Raw genomic sequence first — 22,635 nt, forward strand, 5'->3', positions numbered from 1 at the left:
ATTGAAATAGTCACATATGTCAGCAATAGTTTTGCTGGTTCTGTGTTCAAGCTCTTCTATCAACCCAAACACCCTTTAGATAGAAAAAAAAAAAAAAAAAAAAAAAAAAAAAAGGAATAATCAAGCAAAAGCATTTCTAAAGCAGGAGATATCCTTTTAAATCTGTAAAATATCTGTAACAAATTCCCAAGTGCCTGTGTCTTTGGTGGAATTTGATTAGTCACTCCACAGCTACAACAGCTTTTTTCCTAGTTTTAAATTCTTTATTATCACACACACAGCCCAGCCCCATTAAATACAGCAAGTAACTGCTCTGCTTTTACTGCTCCCCAAAGTCCCAGAAGAACAGGAGCATATAAAGTGCAAGGACCCTGACTGGATTGCTTCAGGCTCCTTTTCTTGCTGCTTCATGAGCCTCCCCCTGCTCCCCTGGGGCTCTTTCCTCTGTTTTCCATCCCCTCTCCTCAGCACCCCGTGCTGCAGCAATGACCAGCCCTCCTCTGGTCCTGCCAATGTCCTCAGCCACAATCACCTCATCCCAGGCTCTGGAGGAACATGAGGAAACCTTATGGCTGACAGCTAAGAATAGCAAATAAAAAATTAAAGCTGTTTTTCCGGAGCAGTGAGTTTGTAGAGATGGGCTTTGTCATGGAGCACATGATGGAAAGTAACCAAAAATGCAAATTCAAAATGACTTCACTGGGATTTGCCTACCAGCACGAGGAGGATGGAGCAATGATTGGAATCACTGGATGGTTTGGGGGGAAGGGAGCTGAAATCCCATCCTGTGCCACCCCTGCCATGGCAGGGATACCTCCCACTGTCCCAGGCTGCTCCAAGCCCATCCAGCCTTGGACATTTCCAGGGATCCACAGCTGCTCTGGACAACTGGGGAATCTGGGATGAACTCTGCATGCAGGAGAGCTGGATAAACCCTGCTCCTGGCTGCAGCCACCCTGAGACTGCAGGAAAGGGATTTTCCACCTGGGCCTCAGCTGCCCAGCCATGGAAGGGGGACAACTGAGGGGAAAAATACCTTAAAAATATGGAGGTGCTCAGATGGTGATGCTGATATGGGATATGTGGGCTCCTATCGTATAATAAAGAGAAAAACATGTTCTTGACTTTAAAAATATCACAAAAAAGGGGTTAAAAATGGTTTTAGTCAGTAGATCAATACACTAAGCAGCACAACCTCATGGCAAAAACAAAGGAGCATGTAAAACATAAGATCCAAACTCAGAATTTATCCATAAAACAAAGGAGCACATAAAATGTAAGATCCAAACTCAGAATTTACCCCCCAAAAAAAAACCCCAAAAAACAAAGGAGCACATAAAACATGAGATCCAAACTCAGAATTTACACAACTTCAGCTCTTTACCCTGCTCATTTCCTCAGGATCTGGAGGAATTTTGGTTTTGGATGGCTGAGCTGACTGCAACAGCAGAGCAGTGAGCAAATACCCATTGGCCTTGTGTGGGTTTGTATTTGTGCTGAATTATTGCTGAGCCAACAAGGCACAGGCTGAGGTGGCTCATGAAAATCCTCTCATCTTTGGAGAGAGGATGTGAGCCATGATGGATGGCCTGGAATTGCTGCCCCACAAATCAGTTCCCAGCTGGCAGTGCACCCAGCAACACCCCTGTCACTCCCACCTCTGAGACCTGCTGACTTGGGGGATGGAGCAATTTAAACATTTATACAGAAATATAAACACAAACAAAGCATGAGGTGTGCAGTGGTTGCCTGAAAGATTTTGATAAATCACAGGGGGAAAAAAACCCCAGGAATCTCTGCTGGGTGGGGAGGCATTTGGAAGTGCTGTGCCCGGGTTTTGTGTGAGGAACAATTAAAGTGGGACACAAATTTCCAGTGCCACAGTTCTGAGCTCTGTCCTTTCACACAGAGCTGGAGGATCACACGTGGCTGTGGAAGAAACCTCCCTAACCTGGCTGCAAAATCAGGCACAACTTCCAAGGAAATTTTCTGTGCCTTTTGAAAGTTCTTTTTGCACATCTAAGGATGTTGCTTTAGGATAATAAATCACGGAATCCTGGAATGTTGTGGGTTGGGTGGGAACTTAAATCCCATCCCATTCCATCCCTGCCACTATCCCAGGTTCCAACATGGCCTTAGACACCTCCAGGGATCCAGGGGCAGCTCTGGTGAGTGTGAAGGATGTGAGCACCAAATGTGTCTGACAGAAACAAAGGCTGCTCCAAGCCCATCCAGCCTTGGACATTTCCAGGGATCCACAGCTGCTCTGGACAACTGGGGAATCTGGGATGAACTCTGCATGCAGGAGAGCTGGATAAACCCTGCTCCTGGCTGCAGCCACCCTGAGACTGCAGGAAAGGGATTTTCCACCTGGGCCTCAGCTGCCCAGCCATGGAAGGGGGACAACTGAGGGGAAAAATACCTTAAAAATATGGAGGTGCTCAGATGGTGATGCTGATATGGGATATGTGGGCTCCTATCGTATAATAAAGAGAAAAACATGTTCTTGACTTTAAAAATATCACAAAAAAGGGGTTAAAAATGGTTTTAGTCAGTAGATCAATACACTAAGCAGCACAACCTCATGGCAAAAACAAAGGAGCACGTAAAACATAAGATCCAAACTCAGAATTTACCCAACAAAAACCAAAGGAGCACATAAAACATGAGATCCAAACTCAGAATTTACACAACTTCAGCTCTTTACCCTGCTCATTTCCTCAGGATCTGGAGGAATTTTGGTTTTGGATGGCTGAGCTGACTGCAACAGCAGAGCAGTGAGCAAATACCCATTGGCCTTGTGTGGGTTTGTATTTGTGCTGAATTATTGCTGAGCCAACAAGGCACAGGCTGAGGTGGCTCATGAAAATCCTCTCATCTTTGGAGAGAGGATGTGAGCCATGATGGATGGCCTGGAATTGCTGCCCCACAAATCAGTTCCCAGCTGGCAGTGCACCCAGCAACACCCCTGTCACTCCCACCTCTGAGACCTGCTGACTTGGGGGATGGAGCAATTTAAACATTTATACAGAAATATAAACACAAACAAAGCATGAGGTGTGCAGTGGTTGCCTGAAAGATTTTGATAAATCACAGGGGGAAAAAAACCCCAGGAATCTCTGCTGGGTGGGGAGGCATTTGGAAGTGCTGTGCCCGGGTTTTGTGTGAGGAACAATTAAAGTGGGACACAAATTTCCAGTGCCACAGTTCTGAGCTCTGTCCTTTCACACAGAGCTGGAGGATCACACGTGGCTGTGGAAGAAACCTCCCTAACCTGGCTGCAAAATCAGGCACAACTTCCAAGGAAATTTTCTGTGCCTTTTGAAAGTTCTTTTTGCACATCTAAGGATGTTGCTTTAGGATAATAAATCACGGAATCCTGGAATGTTGTGGGTTGGGTGGGAACTTAAATCCCATCCCATTCCATCCCTGCCACTATCCCAGGTTCCAACATGGCCTTAGACACCTCCAGGGATCCGGGGGCAGCTCTGGTGAGTGTGAAGGATGTGAGCACCAAATGTGTCTGACAGAAACAAAGCAGGATTTTAAACAAATCATCAATTCAAGAAAATCTGCCAAAGCTCCCTTGAGCCCCAAGCCAAGGTGGCAGTGCTCTGAACAATGCCTGGGCAGCCAGGGTGCTCACAGAAGGGAGTCACCCTTTAAGGATCAGCTCCTGGAATTCTGCTTGGAGGGTTTTTTTGCAACTGTAAGCTCTAAAAAGGCAATAATCCCGATTATAGGGAGTTTTAGTAGGCAAATTCAAGCCTGGATCCAACATTCACTCATGAAGTCAAACCTTTTAAAAGGATCAGTGCTCAGCTGGCTAATTTCATTTAAATTGGACAGTATCTCCAGCAGAGCCTACCAATGTTTTCTCTCTTGATGTGGCCCAAAACAATCCAGGACCACAGGCTCAACAGAAACACGGAGCATTTGTTCCAACCTTGCAGCTGATGTTTCTCAGTAGCAGTAAAAACGAGCAGCCCGAATATTGTTTACATCGTGTAGAAATCTTTACATCTCTCCAAATTGATTTAGCACCTTCTTATAACAATGAAGAAGCACCAAAACCCAAAAAATTACAGTTTTTCCCCACTAAATGAGAAATAATTTCTCACCCTTCTGCAAGATGAATTTTGAAAGGTTTTCTTAGGCAGTTGCAACACAAAATTAGGACCAAGCATGGCAGATGCTGAAGGCAGTGGTAGGAAATCTGCTGGAGACAGAAAGAAAAAGAAAGAAAAGCTGAAAAGCCTGTTGGGAAGAAAAATAAATAAATAGGAAGAAGAAATAGAAACAGGAAGAAAGATCTGGGAAAAGCAAGAGGATGCAGAGCAGGATGCATTAGCTAAAAACCAGATGGAAAGGAAATTATTTGGACCTTGCAAGCATACGGAGTGAAGAAAGCAACTCCAAATTCCTTTAAGGAAAGCTGAGTGGGCCAGAGAGGAATAAAATCAGCAGAGAGCTCCTGAGCAATACAAAGTGCCACGACTGCTGCAGTCAGTGGAGCTGTGGCAATTTATGGCCCTTGGATGGCACAGTGACAATTGCTACCATTGATAAGCACATCCTTTCTCTTGTGAGCAGTGGAGCTGGGATAACTCACCCCAGTCTGGGTGGGCACTGGACCAGCCCAGCTCCTTCTGATGTTCTCAGTGACACCAGCAACCATGGAAGAAGCCAGTGACTGCTGCCTAAATATCCAAATAATTGCCATTATTTCCTATTTTGCTAATTAAACTGATTGGACACTTTTTTCCTAATTCAGACAGGTCCACCCTAGCCAGAAGCACAAAGCACCACAGTGAACAGAATAAATGGAGAGATCTCTAAAACTGGGATTGGCTTTGGAAGTGACACTGAGCACCCTCTATCTGCTTAAAGTTCGCTACCAGATTTAAAGCCCGGGCTTTTCAGTGTTAACTGCAAATTTTAAATTTTAAAAAGTGCCAATTTTGCCTTCCCCAGAGCTGGGAAAGCACGTTCTGAGCTCGGGTCCCATCATGGCAAACAGCCGTCATTACCGCCTCGCACAAATGCTTTTCCTATGTAAAATTGCTTTGTAAAATATTTGCTCCATCTGCTGAAAGGAGCAAAGACAATTTTCCCTGATAGCTAATGGCCCATTTCAGCTGCCTGCCATGGAGGGGGTGCTGAACACAGAGCCCACAATCCTGCACTGCCCGGCCTCATCCGCGCTCGCCGGACGCGCGGCCGCCGCTGCTCCCACTCGAGGGGTTTTTGTGGGGCTGAGGCACATCTGCCACGCTTCAATAAACCCCACAGACAGCCCCTTCCAGACTCCCAGAACAAGGAGCTGAGCTCCTTTTCAAATCTCCAGCCCTTCAAGTGCTGCTCCTTTTTTCACGCCACATGGGGCCACGGCTCTCCGGCCGGGCTGGCGCGGCCGCTCCGCACGCTGAGGGTTTGGGCACAGAAACATCAAGCACTTCTTTTAATTCTAAATTCAAAAACCCCACAACACCCCCTGTGCCCTGCTCCAAACCCCCTCCCAACTGCTCCTTTCATTGTGCACTTTCCTATTTAGCATCCATTGAAAAGCACATGTTTACATTGTGCCCTGAACTACTTCAACATCTGCTAACAGACCAATAAAAAATAAATAAACCAGGATTGTTTAGGAAGAGAGATCCTTCCTATTTCCTGCAAACACTCCGAAACTGGCAGCAGCAATTTGCTGCCAGATCCCTGCTCAGAAAGCAATCTATGCAGGGAAATCAGAGATCAAATCTGTGCTGCCAAAAATCAGCCAGGAAAAGGATCTTCCAAGTGCTGTGAACTCCTCAAATAATTCTGCTTGTTTACCCACTGAATGTTAATTTAAGATTAGCATAATTTTATTAGCTAGTTTGTTTTCTAATCCAAATAAATATTCCAAATTGTGTCTTTTGCGAGGTGCATCCTGCATGTTCAAGGCTCCCCACATCTTCCTTCAGAGCAAAGAAAACAAAATTGTCACGATCTTCAAAGATCTCTCTTCAAAACAATAGTCATGTATTTATTTCAAGGGCAGCATTTGTAAATTCAGGACACTGGGATGCGAATTCTCATATAAAATGAGATCAGGAATATTTGAGGGCATTTTCCTGTATTTTAGAGAGATTTCTGCAAGTGCATTTTCTGTATTTTAGTGAGATTGCTGCAAGTGCACAAACAATTCTGATGCCCTCAGATGAAAATTATTTTCCCAATTAAATGACTTTCCTCTTTTTCCATCTCTATAAATTTACTACACTTCTGTGACTTGCTGTCCTTTCTGGTTTGTACCTCTAAACAAAATATTCTAATGAATTCCAAAAATGTGGTTTCAGAAAGAAAAAACCTTATATGGAAAATCCACAGTCACTTCCCAGGAATTTTATGGAAATTGCTGTAATGCTACAGGAATTGTCAGACAAAACCTGCATTGTTTTTCACAAACAACACACACTTAAACTCCCTTTATTCCCAGAGTTGCCTATGTGTTACTTTTTGGATTTTAGCAAAACAAACATTTTTAAAATAATCCAAGCAGGCATTTTATTGGCTGCACCAACATTAAGGCATTTCAGATTTCTTTAGTGCTCCTGCTTTATCCTCTCCTTCCCCACTGTTATTGCTACAAACTGGCACTTAAATTCAATTGATTCAAAATATTCTGGATCCATATGGCCTCAAACCCTGGAGCTGAAGTTCTGATATTGCCTCACTGCTGTTTTCTAGCATTTGCCTCTCCTCCAGTCCCCAGATGGTGGAAGTAACATTTAAACCTCCTTTTCCTCTGCCTTGTACAATAGACCTTGGCACCATTTCAACTGTTTACTCCGGTAATTAACAGCACTGATACCACAACAATTACAACTCCTACAATCTTAGCACAATAATGCTATGAATTAGTGAGAGCTAATGGCTGGAAGGTATAGTGGTTCCAGACTGAGATCTGTGCATTTCTCGAATAAAATAAAAGGTAGGAACAGCACGCTGGCGGTAGACAATGATTACCTAGTAATTAGTTTACACAAAGCTTCCTATTTAATGGCAAAACGCTGTAATTAACGCGTGACAGAAAATCAAAGGGTACTTTGTAAGCATATGAAAAATTAACACTGCAGGCCTATAGCTTTATGTACTGATTAGGAGCATATTAAATCAATAGGACACACAGCCCAACAGCTTGCAGAGCCCCTGCTTGTGGTTCAGGGATGATATTCTGGATTTCACCAAGCCCAGGGATACAATTCTGCTTTATTTCACCTCAGATTTGCTCATCACATGCAGATAATCTTAACAAACTGAGCGTTGTTTGCAGGTGCAATGAGTATTTCCATTATTTGGAATAATTGCTCTGCTCACACTAAGAAACATCCAGCACTACTCCCTTCCATCATTGATCTCTTCCTGAAGTCTTTGGGCTCCTTTTCTTTCCCTGTTAAACATGATATCAGTTAGAAGAAATGTTAAAATGCTGGAAATGCATTTTCTGGGGATCTGTCAGAGTTTCTGGCCCTCTTCAGGCTGGAAAAATCCCACACCTGCAATTCCACGTGCACAGCTGGCTCCTTCCTTAGGAACCCCCTCCGTGGGCTTTAGGTGTTACACTAAGATCAATTAATAAAAACTCGGGAAAAAAGCAGTGTTAGGAAGCTCTGCTGTGTTCAAAGGGGGTCAGAAAGGAGTGTGCTGGCAGTGGCAGGTTTCTGAAATTACATTTTTGATGGATTGGTTTTATCCTGATTTGTTTGCACACACATCCTGCTCCGAGTTCCTGAACTCAGTAAAGAAATAAGATGTGGAAATCTGAGTACATGGAATTCATCAAAGCAGGACACGATCTGCTCCCCACTATTCCTGACTGCCAGCTAATCCCAAAATTCATCTATTACTTACTACAGGACTTTTAAAAGCTGACCAAACAATGGTTCATTTAAAGAAATATCCAGCATTTTGCATTCCCATTTCCCAAGAGCAATCAATGCAAAATCCTGCAAGCAGCATCCAAATCTTGTTTTAGGTGACTCAGACCAAAAGTTGTCCAGATTTGTCACCTTTTGAAAAGGTTCTGATTTCCTCATTGTAATAAATTAATTGAATTAATTAATTAACTGCCTGTAAGGAAAAGAAACAGAGACAAAATCCTCTGACTCAACTGGAGGAGTAAAACTCAAACATTTTTCTAGCAGGGGCTGCACAAGTGCATTAAATCCTTTTTTTTTTTTTCCCCTATGACAGATATTTGATGGAGGGCTTTGAAATGGTGGTGTAGCTATCACCAGTTTTAAGGGTTTATTCAGAGAGTATTTGTTGCTTGTTTTTCTGTGGCTTGTTCTATCCCTGGATTTTCAGCTCTTCTTTATCCCTTTCTTTTTGTCTCCAGCCTGATCCTTTGTTATTTTCAGACTTGCTGCTAGATAAACTCACATCATGTTGTTGGCCCTGGTGGTTAATTAAGTCACAGGGTAATAAAAGATAATTCTAAAATTAATTTCAGTAGTAATTTAATCTAGTGATTTACTACAATTCCACAGTTATACAAGAGGATGGGATCCTGCAGTCCTGTGTTATTTATATAAAGGGAGTTGTTAAAAGAAGAAAAAAGGAAATGCCAGCAGGAAGGTGGTGTTCTCTTGGCCCTAAAAGAGAAGAGTTTTGGGAGTTTGAGTCCTAAGAGAAAGGAAAATATGAAGACAGTGAGCATATCCATTGCTTGGATACTCTCCCAGCCTCCAAGAAGTCAGAATCCCCCTAAGCCAGAGGTTGTGTCAGCAATAATGAGAATTTTCCATGAATTTAGAGTCTCCCAGCAAGGGTCCATAAAAGTTTGGGTGAGATGTTCCAGAATCTGAGCTGCTGACTTGGAGCAGGAAGGAGATGCCCAGCTATACCATATATTAATAAGGATTATGGATATCTTCATCTAGATATTCCAAAAAATTATTCACTTATTCTTACAGCAGCAAAACCACTTTTTGTGCTATGCATGGAGTGACTGAAGCTTGAATTAGTACAGAAGACCTGCAGATGTTAAAAATGAATTTATTTGTTCCCTACAATCATTCACCCTACAAGATACTGAGTCTCCTTATCAGATTAATTGTATTTATTCTTTTTTTTTTTTTTGTGCACAGCTAGGGCCCTGATGTTCTTTCCCACACTGGAAGATGTCTCCACAAACAACCCCACAAGTGCCAAAAGTAGAGCAGCTCTCTGGATATTGAGCCATTGGAGTCTGGGCCTCAGGATGAAATTCCTCTGCTGACAGACTTGAGCAGTGCAGAGGGGGCTGACGGACTTGGAGACATTTTGCAGTTTATGAATTTAGCTCTTCCTGCAGTTGCAAATTAATTGTTCAGATAACTCAGAGGCTGCATTAAGTTAACAAGGTGAAACCCATCCATAATCCTGTCGTGCATTTGGGCCTGCCCCAACGTTGTATTTGCATTGAGGAATCTAAAATCAGGCTCATTTTTAGCTGGAATAGATTTCCACACAGTTCAAACTCACCAAGTCCATTATTTTTAATCTGTTGCCTACTCCACGCCACTGAGGAAAATCTGGGTGGCTGTCTTAAACTGCTATGCAAATGATGCTATTTGTAAGTATTACCATAATTTAGTGCTTACAGTCATGTTCTCATTTCTAATAATTCCACCAGAATGGAGAGGCTTTTCACTGTGCTCCTAGCCTGCAGGATAGTCTTTCATCAAGAAGCTGAATTTTTTAATAACCTGCCAGCATCCGTTTGTGTGTGGCAGTGACACGACGTCTTCATTATCAAAGGAACCAGGTCCCCACACTGCACCAGGACATGAAAGCACAAACTCCTGCTTTGATGTTTAAATGTGGATCATTACAATGGTGTTCCCTGACAAAGGAGTGTTTTAATCCCCTGCTCTCCATGCTGAGGCTCGGGGAGGCTGTGAGTCCTTATTTCAAAAGAGGGTAAACGTGGAAGGCAGGGAAATTGGAGCAAATGTTCAAGGTGCTCAAAACAGCAGCAAGTCCCACACTTTGGAATCACAGGAAGGTTTGCACTGGGAGGGATTTTCAGGATCATCCTGACGCCTCAGGTTTTAGCTTCTGTATTTTTCAGGTTCTGTGCTGCTTTAGTGTGTGGGTCTGGGCTTCACATTGGGGATGGTGAGCTCTGCACAGAGCAGGGACACAAAACAATTCCTGCTCCAGCTGGGCACCAAGGACAAATGATCCAAATCTCAGCCCAAGAGCACAAACAGCGTGGAATGAAGAGAGGAAAACAAGGATGGGACTGCCATGCCTCAGGTTTTACCTTCTGTATTTTTCAGGTTCTGGGCTGCTTTAGTGGGTGGGTCTGGGCTTCACATTGGGGATGGTGGGCTCTGCACAGAGCAGGGAGACAAAACAATTCCTGCTCCAGCTGGGCACCAAGGACAAATGATCCAAATCTCAGCCCAAGAGCACAAACAGCGTGGAATGAAGAGAGGAAAACAAGGATGGGACTGCAGGGGCTGCAGCTGGAACTGGGCAATGAACTGCAATGTGCACATGGAGCAGAACTGATCCCAGTGACAGACCCCGTGACCATCGTGCATTTTGGGACCATTTGGGTTCATCTTGTGCTGCCCAAGGTGGATCCATGGAGGAGATCCTTGTAATACATCCCTGCTTTGCTCTGTAACTCTGCCCAGCCTCTGTACCTGCTCAGCCTTCCCAAGGCATGAATCCCATTCCATCACCTTCCACCACCCCAGGCTGCTCCAAGCCCTGTCCAGCCTGGCCTGGGACACTTCCAGGGATCAGGAACCCAGAGCTTCTCTGAACAACACTTTGGCAAAGCCCACGTCAGCACTGGCCTGGAATTGTCTGCTGACTCTGGGAAATGAGATCAAATTCATTATTCCATGTTTATTTCCCAACTTCCAACATGTGTTTGCATTTAAGGGATTCTCACTGGCTGTATCCAAGCTCGAGGTAAATGGGGTAAAAAGGAAAACCAAAGGAAGTCAGGGCTCACTGCAGCCTTTGTACAGAAGCACTTAGGCAAAGAATGAAAAAGGCACAGAAACAGGGAATGTCACTGATATCAGGGGCAGAGCTGGAGCTGCTGGCTCCTGGTTGTGTCCTGACTCAGGTGCTGGGAGCAGGCCCTGGATACATCCTGAGCTTTGTGTCCCACTGGGCTGGATTTTCAGGGCTCTGCTTCATCCTGCCTGAGTTGCAGATCAGAGGAATTACCCCTTCAGCTTTCTATCAGGAACTCTGTTTTATAATGTGGAATTGTTTTGTATCTGTCAAACGCAGCAGAACCGTAATCAGCCCGATTTGAAACTTTAATATACAATATAATTCAATCAACCCCAAATTTCAAACCCGTTTTGATTGAATTAAAAAAAATCAGAGCAGCTATAATGAGTAGTTTATGTAAATTAAACAATTTTTCTGGATACATTCCTTCTGGCTTTAAAACCATTACATTAGGAATGAATTTGGCAAGATATACAGAAATATCAAATGCTTATTGAAATTAACACATTTAAATACCAATGAATATTTAAACTACAAATAGTTCTTGGAATGCCAGAATAATGAAGTGTGGTTTCATATGGATTTTTCTGCAGTTAAAATGTATCATCTTCCAGCCTCTCAATCCTGGGGATTCTCAGGAATCCAGGAGTGCCTCAGTTCATGCTCTAATGTTTCCTTTACTTAGATTTTTATAGATGGCTCTCCTTACCTGAACACCCCTGGTAATAAAACTTGCAGGAGTTTAATGATCACCAAAACCTACAACTGTTGTCTCATACAGGTTTAAAAGTTATTAATGAGGCAAAACATGCAGGAAAAATAATCCATAGAAAATTAGCTGAAAAAGCAATCAGTTTGTATGATTTCAAATTACTGGTGTTCAGCTATTTTAATCCCTATCCCAATTAATCTTTGTTTCAATAATTCCAAATTTCTATGGAAAGAATTCCAATTTTCTGTGGAGATGATGCTATGCTGCCTATAAACTTTCCTTTATATGTCCTCACTAAAAAAATGTATAAAATGTATACAAAAAAATGTATAAACCCCTGTCCATTATTGCATGGGCAGTGTTACAACACAAGTCCTTCCACAGCTGGCTGCCAGGCATGCCTTCATATTTTAGAATGGAATATTTTGGAATATTTCCCTGTTTTATTTGAATTACTGCTGCTTTGTGAAGCCAAGCTAGGCTGTGATATCAACATTTACCTTCAAATGAAGGCTCAGGGAGGAGATTTACAGCGAGGAGGGACCTCAGGGGACATGAAAGAGCCAAGACAACACAGAAGGTGCAGTTTTGTTACTCACACGAGCCTGGCTCTCACTCCACACCTCGGGGCCGTGTCCCTGCAGTTCCCTCTGGATCCAGGAGTAGCATTCCAGGTGGGAAGTGACATCACAGAAGGCAGTGCCATCTCCTGCACGCTCATCGTCCACCTTGAAGAGCCAGCGCTGCACCTCCAAATTGTCCAGGACGAGCTGGCTGAGGGCACGGAGCAGCTGCAGAGCAGGGACACAAAGCCCTTCACACGGGGACAGCACCAAAATGCTCCCAAATATTTGGGCTTAACATTTGTTTTCCTAAATACGTGTGGGAAAATGGGTTTGTAGAGAATTCTCAAAGCCTGACAGAAGGCTCACATGGCTTATTTGAAAGATAGAGTTTTGCACCTTGGCTAAAGGAGGTTTAAGTTTATAAACATTGATTATTAAGATTATATACATTGATTATGACATATTTTATAGATAAAATATTATATATTATATAATATATATATTATATAATAGTGTCTATACTGTAATTATTTATTAAAATAAGTTTCTATACATTGATTATTATAGCGACAATGTCAGTGACAATGCCCTGTGTCCTTCACTGTGCATGGCAATCGATGCACAAAACCATCCAAGAAGTTTTTTCTGTCCAAGAGAGAGGGGGAGATGTGGGAAACGGATCTGTAGAAAATTCTCAAAGCCTGACAGAAGACACACAGTGTGCATCCTTATGCAAACCTTGAGCTAAGAAATGCTGACTTAGAAATGCCATGGAATAGGACAGACATTGCTGAGAGAGAAATGGAACTAGAAACAAGTTTAAAGGATGGCCTTACAAATAAAACTAGATTATTTTAGAGAAACACAACTATGAAAGGTGCATTAATTTTAGATGATTGGCTTTAAGGCATTTACAGCATGGTGTGGCTAAAGCTGATAGGCCAAGAAACACTTGTAATGTATTGTAGTTAGGAAATAGTTGGCTTCTAATTGCAGTGGCATGAATTATAATATCTGTATTGCCTGAAAATGGAATAAAAGTTTTAAAAAGCCTCTCAGTTGCCCCATCTCTGGGTCAGGAAAGGGCATAATCCAACAATTTGGGTTCATTTTCTCCGAGGTGTTTGTGTTCTTACAGCTGCTTGGGTATGGATTGAAAGCTGCCTTTGAAGAATCCCTGTTTTCTGCACAGAGGAATTTGCCTGCCCAGGTGTTGTTTCTTGGTTTTGTCTGAGGCAGAAGTGCTCCATAACTGTTTGTGACAGGGAACAACGTGGGATGGACGATGCTGTCTGCAAAAATGTGCCAGGGTAGCACCAGCCAAAACAGCTGGGAAATTCTCCTAGTGGAGAGTGCATTCCGTGGTTATAAATGCATGGAGGAGGGACCAGGCAGGCTTTATAAAAATGCTAATTATTTATTTGTGTATGTACACAGATTTAAATGGCTTTCAAATGCCTTTTGCCCAGCTGGTGCAGGATGCAATTAGCTTCTTAGAAACTGCAAATGACTTTGAACCTGGTAAAAGTATTCTCAGATCTTGTTGCATTGGCTGGAGTCTTCTACATTTCACAGAGTAATTTGAGGGATTTTGTTTATTTTTTTTAAAGATTGACCTAAAATACAATTACACGTGTTCCATTTGTGGCTTTTGAGAATCACATAAATGTGTTTTTCTTGAGGGCTCCCCCTACAGTAATGAAAAGGATCAATAATCCTGTAAGGACTGTACCAATCACAAAGAATTATGTGCTATCTTTAAGTGAAAATTGAATTGTGCTTTACCATGGTGTCACCTCACTTTGATTATTTAACCTAAAATGTCAATATTTCATACAAGCAAACAACAGAAGGAGAAATTCCATAACCCTGTAGGATGAACCAGAAGTATTGTTAAATAATTTACATGAATCAAATAAATCAAACAGCTGTTTTGCAGGTCATTGATCATATATTTATTTCATCTACTGGAGAAGTAGCAATGGATTTGTGTAGCTTAGACTGCTTCAGTGCTAAAGGTGATTAATAAAAACTAAAGCAATGTGAAAAGCCTCTTGAAGAAGCAGAAGCACCTACAAAAAACCTTAGCAATGATTATTTTCCTGGATGAGAAGTAACACCACCATAAAAATGGCCTTTAAAAATAAATACTTAGACATATCATTGTAAATTGCAAAATCAGTTTAGAGAATAAAATACTGAGGAACTGGCTGCAAAATAAACATGTAAAATGAAAGTACAGAAACCTCTTGTGCCTCATAATTTCAGTTCAATAGGGTTTTGTTATTTTCCTACTGGTCATGCCAACAAGAGAGATGAATTTAGCAATGACAGGCTGCAAAGTAAAACTGCAAAGATGCTCAGTGAACCTCAGTGGGAACAGGCTGATTAGAGGGGAGATTTCTTCCCCTTAGAAGAAGCATTTTTGGAAAATGTGCATCTTCAGTCACTGGTAAAATGGATTCATTTCATGACTTCACCCAGGAGGGCACCAGCACAAACTGTCTCAAATATTGGACCAAACATTTTTACATCCTCAAGCCCATGAAGAACCCCAGAGTAATTGTGTTCCTTCTTGCCCTGGGCACAAACTGCATTTAATTGAGACAGAAAAGGACCCAACCTCACCCAAGACTTGCTCAAACCCATGAGGGTTTGGGAGTTACTACTGGAAAAATAGTTGGGAGTTACTATTAAAAAAATAACCCAGCATCCAGAACAAAAACCTGCTATGATTGTCAAAGTTCAGTTAAAAAAGAAAAAAAATAGCAAAACCAGCAACAGGGCTTCAAGCAAAGCTCCTAAATGTGCCACAAAGTTTGCTAAAAATCAAATCCCAGCCAAGGCACTGTAGGTTTAATATTTACAATACAAAACCATTGTTCAGTGATGAGGGTCTCATTGGAATGACCCAAATCCTCACCTGCTCCCTGCTGTGGATGTCCCACTCTCCAGGAGGGGTTGGCACTCCAGCACTGGCAAAGATTCTCTTGCTGCCAGACTTGGTGCTGTAGAGCTGAGCCACTGCTGGCTCTGAGCCCAAAAGTGGCACCTGGAGCTGGTCAGCCACAGCCAAATCATCCAGGTGGGGAACACCCCCAACCACGTAGGCATCCCTGCCCTGGAGCAGCACCTGCAGCCTCTGCAGGGTCCTGGGGCTGTACTTGAGCACAGTGGCCAGGCACATGTGATGCTCCTGCAAAAAGAGAACATTTATTCTTATGAAAAGTGGTTTTTTTGTTGTGGTTTTTTTTTTTTTTTTCCCTCCCCCTAATTCCTAATGTTGCCCACAATAAATACATTATTAATAGCAGGCTGGGTTATGACCTATCCTGTAGCTTAGCAGTTTAAATTGATAAAAGCTGTTGGGGTGAGGCTCCATAATCGTGCACATCTTTAGTGGGTTGGAAATGGCCTCGTTGGGAATAGAACTAATTACTACACATCTGTATTTATTTGATCCGTGTGGAATTATCCTTCTGTCAGGCACAGAGGCTGCTGGCCTTTGGATAATAGTGATTCATCTCAGCAACACTCCTGGCATGCTTTAACTCCAGAGCTCCTAAAAATCAATAAAAAAATGAAGAATCCCCCCCTCCCTATAGCAGGGAATGTATTTCACATACAGTTCAGGGTATTTGAAGTGATTCTCTGAGAATAAAACACTTTGATTTACAAAAGCTTTCAGTGCTTACATTAAATTACTGGGGATGCACATTTCCATTTCACAGGAGCTCTGATTGCTGATCTAAAGGACCACTTAAGGAGAGGGAAGCAGTTTTGTAGTAGGTTTTTTTTTTTTTTGCTTAAAACACAAGGGTTCCAACTTTTTGGAAGGAATTTCTCATATCTTCCCAAAAAAAGATCTATAGTTGAACAAGCAGCTCATGACATACACTGCAAACTCTGAATTTAAATTAAGAATATCACTCATGGCAGGCGAAACCTCCAAAATGTTTTAAACAACATATCCCATGCATGGCCTGCATATATTCCAATTATTTTCCCAAAAATATACTGAGGATGAGACAGGGATGGAGAAATTGCACAAGAGAAATCCACTGCAGTAAATTGTAAATTGTCATGAACAAATCATAATCCCAACAAGGAGAAAATTATCTTCCTATTGAGATTTCATCTCATTTAGGCTTCAGAAAAGTATCTCTATATTTTCAGGATAATGTAAATCCTGGATTTGCCAGGGATTTCCAGCACTGAAGAACCCAGAATATTTTCCTCCCAAGTCCTGGATGTTCATTGCCAGGGACCGAAGCAGAAATCCTGATTTCATTGCTTGGATAGAGAGGATGGTGCTGGGAAAGAGCACAAGGAATCCCATTCTGTCAGTCCCTTGGTGCTTTCTCACACCAAACAAAGTTCCAAAAAATGCCCAGATCTCTCTGTGAAGGAGCTGAACACCCTGCAAGGACAGCAGGAATGGGACACTCCCCAAAGTTCCAGCAGAAAAAAGAGAATTACAGAAGTTTCAGGATGAAAAGAACAGCAAACAAGTTACCTGGAGCCCTTTTCCTTGCATCACTTTTAAAGCCAAGACATTTGAAGTTGTGATCCAGGGATTCCCTTTACCTGAGCACTGCTCAAGCAGGGAGCTGGCCCATCCCAGAGTTCTGCATGCAGGGAGCAGGATCCATTCCCAGCCTGGGGCCACAGTGGGCTTGTAGGGAGGAGATTTGCTTTGTGTCCCTCAATAATGGATTTTACAGTTAATTAAGGAGGTCAGGCTGTAAAAGCTGCTTTATTCCTGCTTTTTGAGAGTGCTAGAGCTGCCAGGATATATGGAAGTGGGAGGGAGAGCGGGGAAAAGCAGAACTGAAGGATTCCAGCAGGAACAGGGGATATGGGGAAAGTTCTTGGCTCTCAAACCTGTTGATTTTTGTTTTGTTTTCAGCTTCCCAAGATCCCAGATCTCCCCTTGGCATCAGGATCACCAGGAGAGCAAAGCTGCCTCCAGCTGGACACAGCTCAAGGGCAGGATCAGGACCAGCTCTGCCTTTTCCACACATTTTCCTTCCATCCAGTTCCACCAAAACAGCTGGGAAAACGTGCAGGGATGATTTGTGCCTCTGGAATTGCTAAAAGGAGCCCTCTGAAGTGGCCTTCAAGCCACACTTGCATTGATTGGGAATAAATTTCAATCCATTAGGTGCAATAAAGGCTTTTTATTCAATAAGCCAGGAGAAAGATCCTTTAAAAGAACCTACAAAGCTCAAACCCTTCCACAGCCCAAATTGGCACTGAAGCCAAGGGATGACCAGGAGCACTTCTGAGCAGATTCCTCTCCACACAGAGCATGTATTCATTAAAAATATTCATTATTATACGGTAAAGAACACATTAAATGAAAACAAGGCAGATTTGGCACATTAACAGGTGAATAGCACTAAAGAGCCATGGGTTACCTCAACCTGGTTCACATAAAATCTGGTGTTGCCCATTCTCCTGACAGATTTTGGCATTAATTCAGTTGGGAGTCACTATTGGAAAAAATAACCCAGCATCCAGAAAAAAACCTGCTATGACTGTCAAAGTGCAACTTAAAAAGAAAAAAATAGCAAAACCAGCAGCAAGGCTTCAAGTAAAGCCACTAAATGTGCCACAAAGTTTGATAAAAATCAAATCCCAGCCAAGACACTGTGGGTTTAATATCTAGAACAGAAAACTATTGTTCACTCTGAAGTCTCCACTGCACTGCAGCATTTTCAGAAACACTGTACACACTGTACATTAATTAGAACATGTTTTAGCACATGGATTTAAACCTGACTTGACAGGTTTGGAACTAACATTTCTCTATTATTAATTGTTATTCTGGAACTATCACTTTTGTATTATTAGAGCTCATATTTATGCATTATTCTGATCTGTTTGAAACTCAGATTTCTGTATTATTACCTAACTTTGTTTAAGCTTTGTTCTTTAAGGAGCTCTGCACTGGATTTAGTTGCAAGGGCCACTGCAAACACAGCAATGATTGAATGCTGGGCTAGCCAGAGATAAAGTTTGAGTAATAAGAATGGTTTATTGCTATGATTTGCTTAGAGATATAAATCTATCAAGTTCCCAGTCCCAAGCACAGAGTCAGAAGGGACAAGAGCCTACAAATAGCCAATCTAGGACTATCTCAAGCAAGTCTATAAAGCTAAACCAGGATATTTATTTCCAATGCTCTAACTAGTAGTCTAATCAGTAAAGCCCTTAAACTTGCAATAATATTTCACTGATGTGTACCAGAGCGTTGCAAGTTATAAAATTTCCAATTTAATTTTACTGCATCCCTCAAGCTGTAGTAATTAGAAGACAAACTCACAGGGAAGCTGTTTATAGCTTCAGGGGTGAGAATTTTGAACCTGTCCTGCAGGTCAGCCATGTCCTCGGGGTTCCCAGATCTAACAGCTGCCTGCAGACCCAGGAGTTTATTGTAATACTGCAGTAACTCCTCACTCAGAGCAAGGGGGCAGATGTAGATGACGTCCACGTTGGCATCTGAAACAAAAGGGCACAGTGCTCACTGCTGGGAGAAAGGTGCAACACTCCCAACAGCAATGCCAGCATTCCCAACCCTCTGCTCACCAACAGCTCTCCTCAAAATGCACTGCAAATAAACAAAAATTGGGTTTAATCCCCAAATCTTAGGGCTTTCTGCCGTGCTTCAGCGTGTCTCTGAAGACAGGGCAGTGACCCAAAGGAAGAGCTGCTTCCTGGGATTCAATCTGCAGAACATATTGGGGCAGGATTTGGGAAGTGGTGCAGGGGGATTTGTGAGCCCCACTCCCATTAACATCAATGGGAATTGAACTGCTTGAAAAATATATCCCATTAATGCCAGTAAATTATAAAACTGAGCCATTCAGTTGAGAAAGCTGAGGAAATTGCAATTTTCTACGCTGCCTGGATTTTCCATGGGCTGTTCCTACTCCTGTGCTGCCCACACAAAAGCTCAGGGTGGGGTATCATTAATAACCATTGCTGGGCATGGCAGTGTGCAGGGCAGCACGGTGTGCAAATCTGCTTTTCCTCATGGAAAACAGCTTGGGCTGAAGGGCTGTGTCCACACAGAAGGGAAATCTGTAATACAGGCAGTTTGGGGAAATTGTATTAATTTTTAAATTATTTAAAATTTCAAATTAAAAAAAAATGTTGAAAGTTAGTATTTTAAAATATTAATGGTAATAGATAAGGTAATTAATTAATAGGCCTTGAGGCATCAATAGGCAAAGAGCACTCCAAGATTTAGATCCCAGTCAGTGGGAAGCCTTGCATTGTTTTATTGTGCACAAGTGCCAGGGATAACTGCAATTCCATGGAAGGACTGCAGCAAAGCAAGGACTGGACAAGGAAACCCTGAGCCAAATGCTGGAAAGTGAATAAGAGATCCCATTGCTTGACTTTGTTTTGCCAGAGCTGCAGGGAAATAATCCACATTTCAAAAGCGAGGCCAGAACTCAACTGAGGCATTAAAGTAGCACAGAGCCCACAAGGAGAGTCTTCAGATAATTATTAGACAACTTTTAAAAAAATAACTAATGGAAGAGTTCAGCACCATTCACCAGTCAATACTCAAGTGAAAAACATTCAACTCAAGCGAATTTGGGGAATAAAAAGTGCAGCACATTTTACTGCTGCAGCACTGCCCTGTAAAGAGAGATGAAGTCTCCTCAGGACACAGTGGGGCTCCAGGGACAGCTTAACCCACAGGAGGTCACCAACAGTGAGGAAATCCTCTGCTTCTCCAAAGAAAAACCAAACCAAAATGGGAAATCTCAGTGCTCCTCTGCCAGGCACAGGTAAAGCACATGATCCAGTCCATAATTTATTTAATATTTCACTAGTATGTATCTTCCTCATGGTCTATTTTACAGCAGAACAAATTTTCATGTTCAGAAATGAGAAAAAAAAAATCTGTTTAATGCGTGACTTTGTCCCTTTAAGTTTCTATCATTTAACAGCCAAAAAAATCCACCTTCAAAAAAGAAAAAAATAAAACAGTACAGTGGAAAAAAACCAATATTAGTGCCGAGATAATATATAAAGGCAATTACATTATTATTTTAGACAACTGTAAATTTCTGGCTCTAATATATTTTTGTTCCAAACTTACTAAATGGCATTTATAAAATAATCATGATCCTGAAATATACATGAATCATGTAAAACATGTCATTCCAGGGAACCAATGCAGTTGGTCACTGCTAACTAATATCATTCCCAGCTTTGCTTAAAAGAAGCCAGTCAGGAAAAAAAAAACCAACTTTTAAATAGATGCCTTTTGCCTCGTTTGCTGATTTAAAAGCGGGGGGAAAAAAGGGTTTAAATAAGGGCTTGCTCTTTTGCAGCACATCTTTCTCTCTGTGTGAGCCTGAGTGAGTCCCTGGTTTTGGAGAGCACTGAACACCCTGTGGTGCTCAGCAGCTCACAGGAGGAGCTGCTGCACCTCACAGAGGGGCAAGGAAGCAGCAGGATTTTTTATGGATAACAGGGCCAGGAAATGCCACAGTTCCTTCTCAGCTTCTCCGTGCTCTGTATTTAATATTAACACCAAACTAAAGTCCTTGTGCTGTTTTCTTTCAGTGCCAGCTGGGGGAATAATCAGAGGGCAGGAGCTGATCACATACCCAGGATGTCACAGAGCCTCCCCATCTGCAGGTTCTGCTGGACAGCAAGGTCAGGCATGTGCTCACGGATGTGTTGGGAATATCCTGGAAAACAAGGAAAGCTCCCCTCAAACTGCAGTCAGAAAACCCCTGGTACAGATTTGGGAAAAAAAAAAAAAAATCAGATTTCTGGATTCAAAAAAGCTGGAAAAAAAAAACCCTATTTGAAATCTCACAGCAGCCATTGCAGCATTTTTCAGAATTTACTTTTATTACTGATGTAACTTCATGTTTTTCTGTCATTTTAAATACAGACCTGAATGTTACAGCCCTACAGAGTTTTCTAATTTAACCATGCACACCATTTTGCTGGGATTCTTTCATGTTGCTGGATAATTTTTATTTTTTTTTTTTTTGTAAACACTGGGGGAGGGAAAAAAAAAATGACACCATCATTAAGCAAGAATCCTGGTAATTTTGTCCTTCACACAGATAAAAGGCACCAAAGCCACTTCATTAAGGAGAAGTCTCAGTGCTACCTGCTCACTTTGTTGCAGAGGAAAGGTGAGTGACAGCCTGTCTGAGCCTGGATTATCTCTTTGCAGGTCACAATTCCAGCTGATTCCCTGCTCACGTTCAAAAAGACTGCAGGAAATGACAGCAGCACTGTAACTATAATTTTTAAGGCTGTAATTTTCAAATTGGTGGAATTCCAAAGGAATTGTGGTGTCTGTGCAAACAGCCACAGCTCCACTGGCAGTCACCACCAGGGATATTAATTGTTTAATCCATCAGGATTAATCCAAATTTTCAGTGTTTGGCATAAAAACTTGACTGATCCAGGAACAGGATCCTTACATTTCCATATATCTGCACATGGAAAATCATCAGAAACTCAGGGAAAACTTCATTTGGCTAAAATCTGCTCAGTATTTCAGTGCTTTCATGTAGAAAACAGCAAAGTGGATATTTCAGCCTAATTACAAAGACAATTACTACAAGTGATCAGCATTCTAAGGTGCTGTGGCAATTGCACACAGAACATGAGAAAACACAGAGAAATTCAAATTACCAGTTTAATTTTTGGTCATTTCTTACCAAACTTACATTTTGCAGTCAGCACAGTGGTACCAGGCTCTCGGAGAACTCATCTAAGTAAAATATATTGATCTTTTTCCTTTTTTTACTCCTCTAGTATTAAGCTACAGTAATTAGAAAAAAGCTTTCTCAGAGTATTTAAACTTTAGTCTCAAGGCTTCATTTTGTTCTGTCACCCAATTTTAAGGCCCTAGAAATGCAGCCTAATATTTTCGAACAATTTAAGAGTCAGCCTCAGAATGCAGCTTATTTCCTTACCCTGAAAACATTGGGTTTTAAGAATTAGGGCCAAAAAAAAAAGTTACAAATATCACTTGGAAAACCAGGAATTCTTTGAAAGGAATAACAAAGTGGCAATTAAATAAGTTAAAATTTGCATTTTGCTCAGGCTGTGCAGATGCAGATGTAGCACTGTACTTTTCACAGGGCAATAAGTTAAAATTTGCATTTTGCTCAGGCTGTGCAGATGCAGCGCTGTAGCACTGTACTTTTCACAGGGAGGTTAATAAACCATATTAAGTGACAATATATTAACTTGCACTGGCATGACCCCATTAGATTTAATGAGGAATATCCACTGCTGGTGAGTCCTGCCCTCCCACTGGACAGGATGAACCACATTCCTCCTGAGCCACCTTGA

General features: G+C 42.0%; 1 protein-coding gene across 1 annotated transcript in view; it reads right to left on the bottom strand.

The window, feature by feature from the left end:
• The window catches only part of IQCH (IQ motif containing H), a 46,167-nt gene that overhangs the window by 7,424 nt on the left and 16,108 nt on the right, over positions 1–22,635 (bottom strand). Inside the window, exons 11-14 of the mRNA XM_041468895.1 lie at positions 20,919–21,002; positions 18,614–18,789; positions 15,209–15,481; positions 12,319–12,510 (exon numbers count right to left, since the gene is read on the bottom strand). Of these exons, the coding sequence (XP_041324829.1) occupies positions 12,319–12,510; positions 15,209–15,481; positions 18,614–18,789; positions 20,919–21,002 (725 nt within the window). The remainder of the gene's footprint in view (positions 1–12,318; positions 12,511–15,208; positions 15,482–18,613; positions 18,790–20,918; positions 21,003–22,635) is intronic.

Source organism: Pyrgilauda ruficollis, unplaced genomic scaffold (genome assembly GCF_017590135.1).
Source record: "Pyrgilauda ruficollis isolate IOZ18807 unplaced genomic scaffold, ASM1759013v1 scaffold23, whole genome shotgun sequence".
In the NCBI taxonomy this organism is placed as follows: Eukaryota; Metazoa; Chordata; class Aves; order Passeriformes; family Passeridae; genus Pyrgilauda; species Pyrgilauda ruficollis.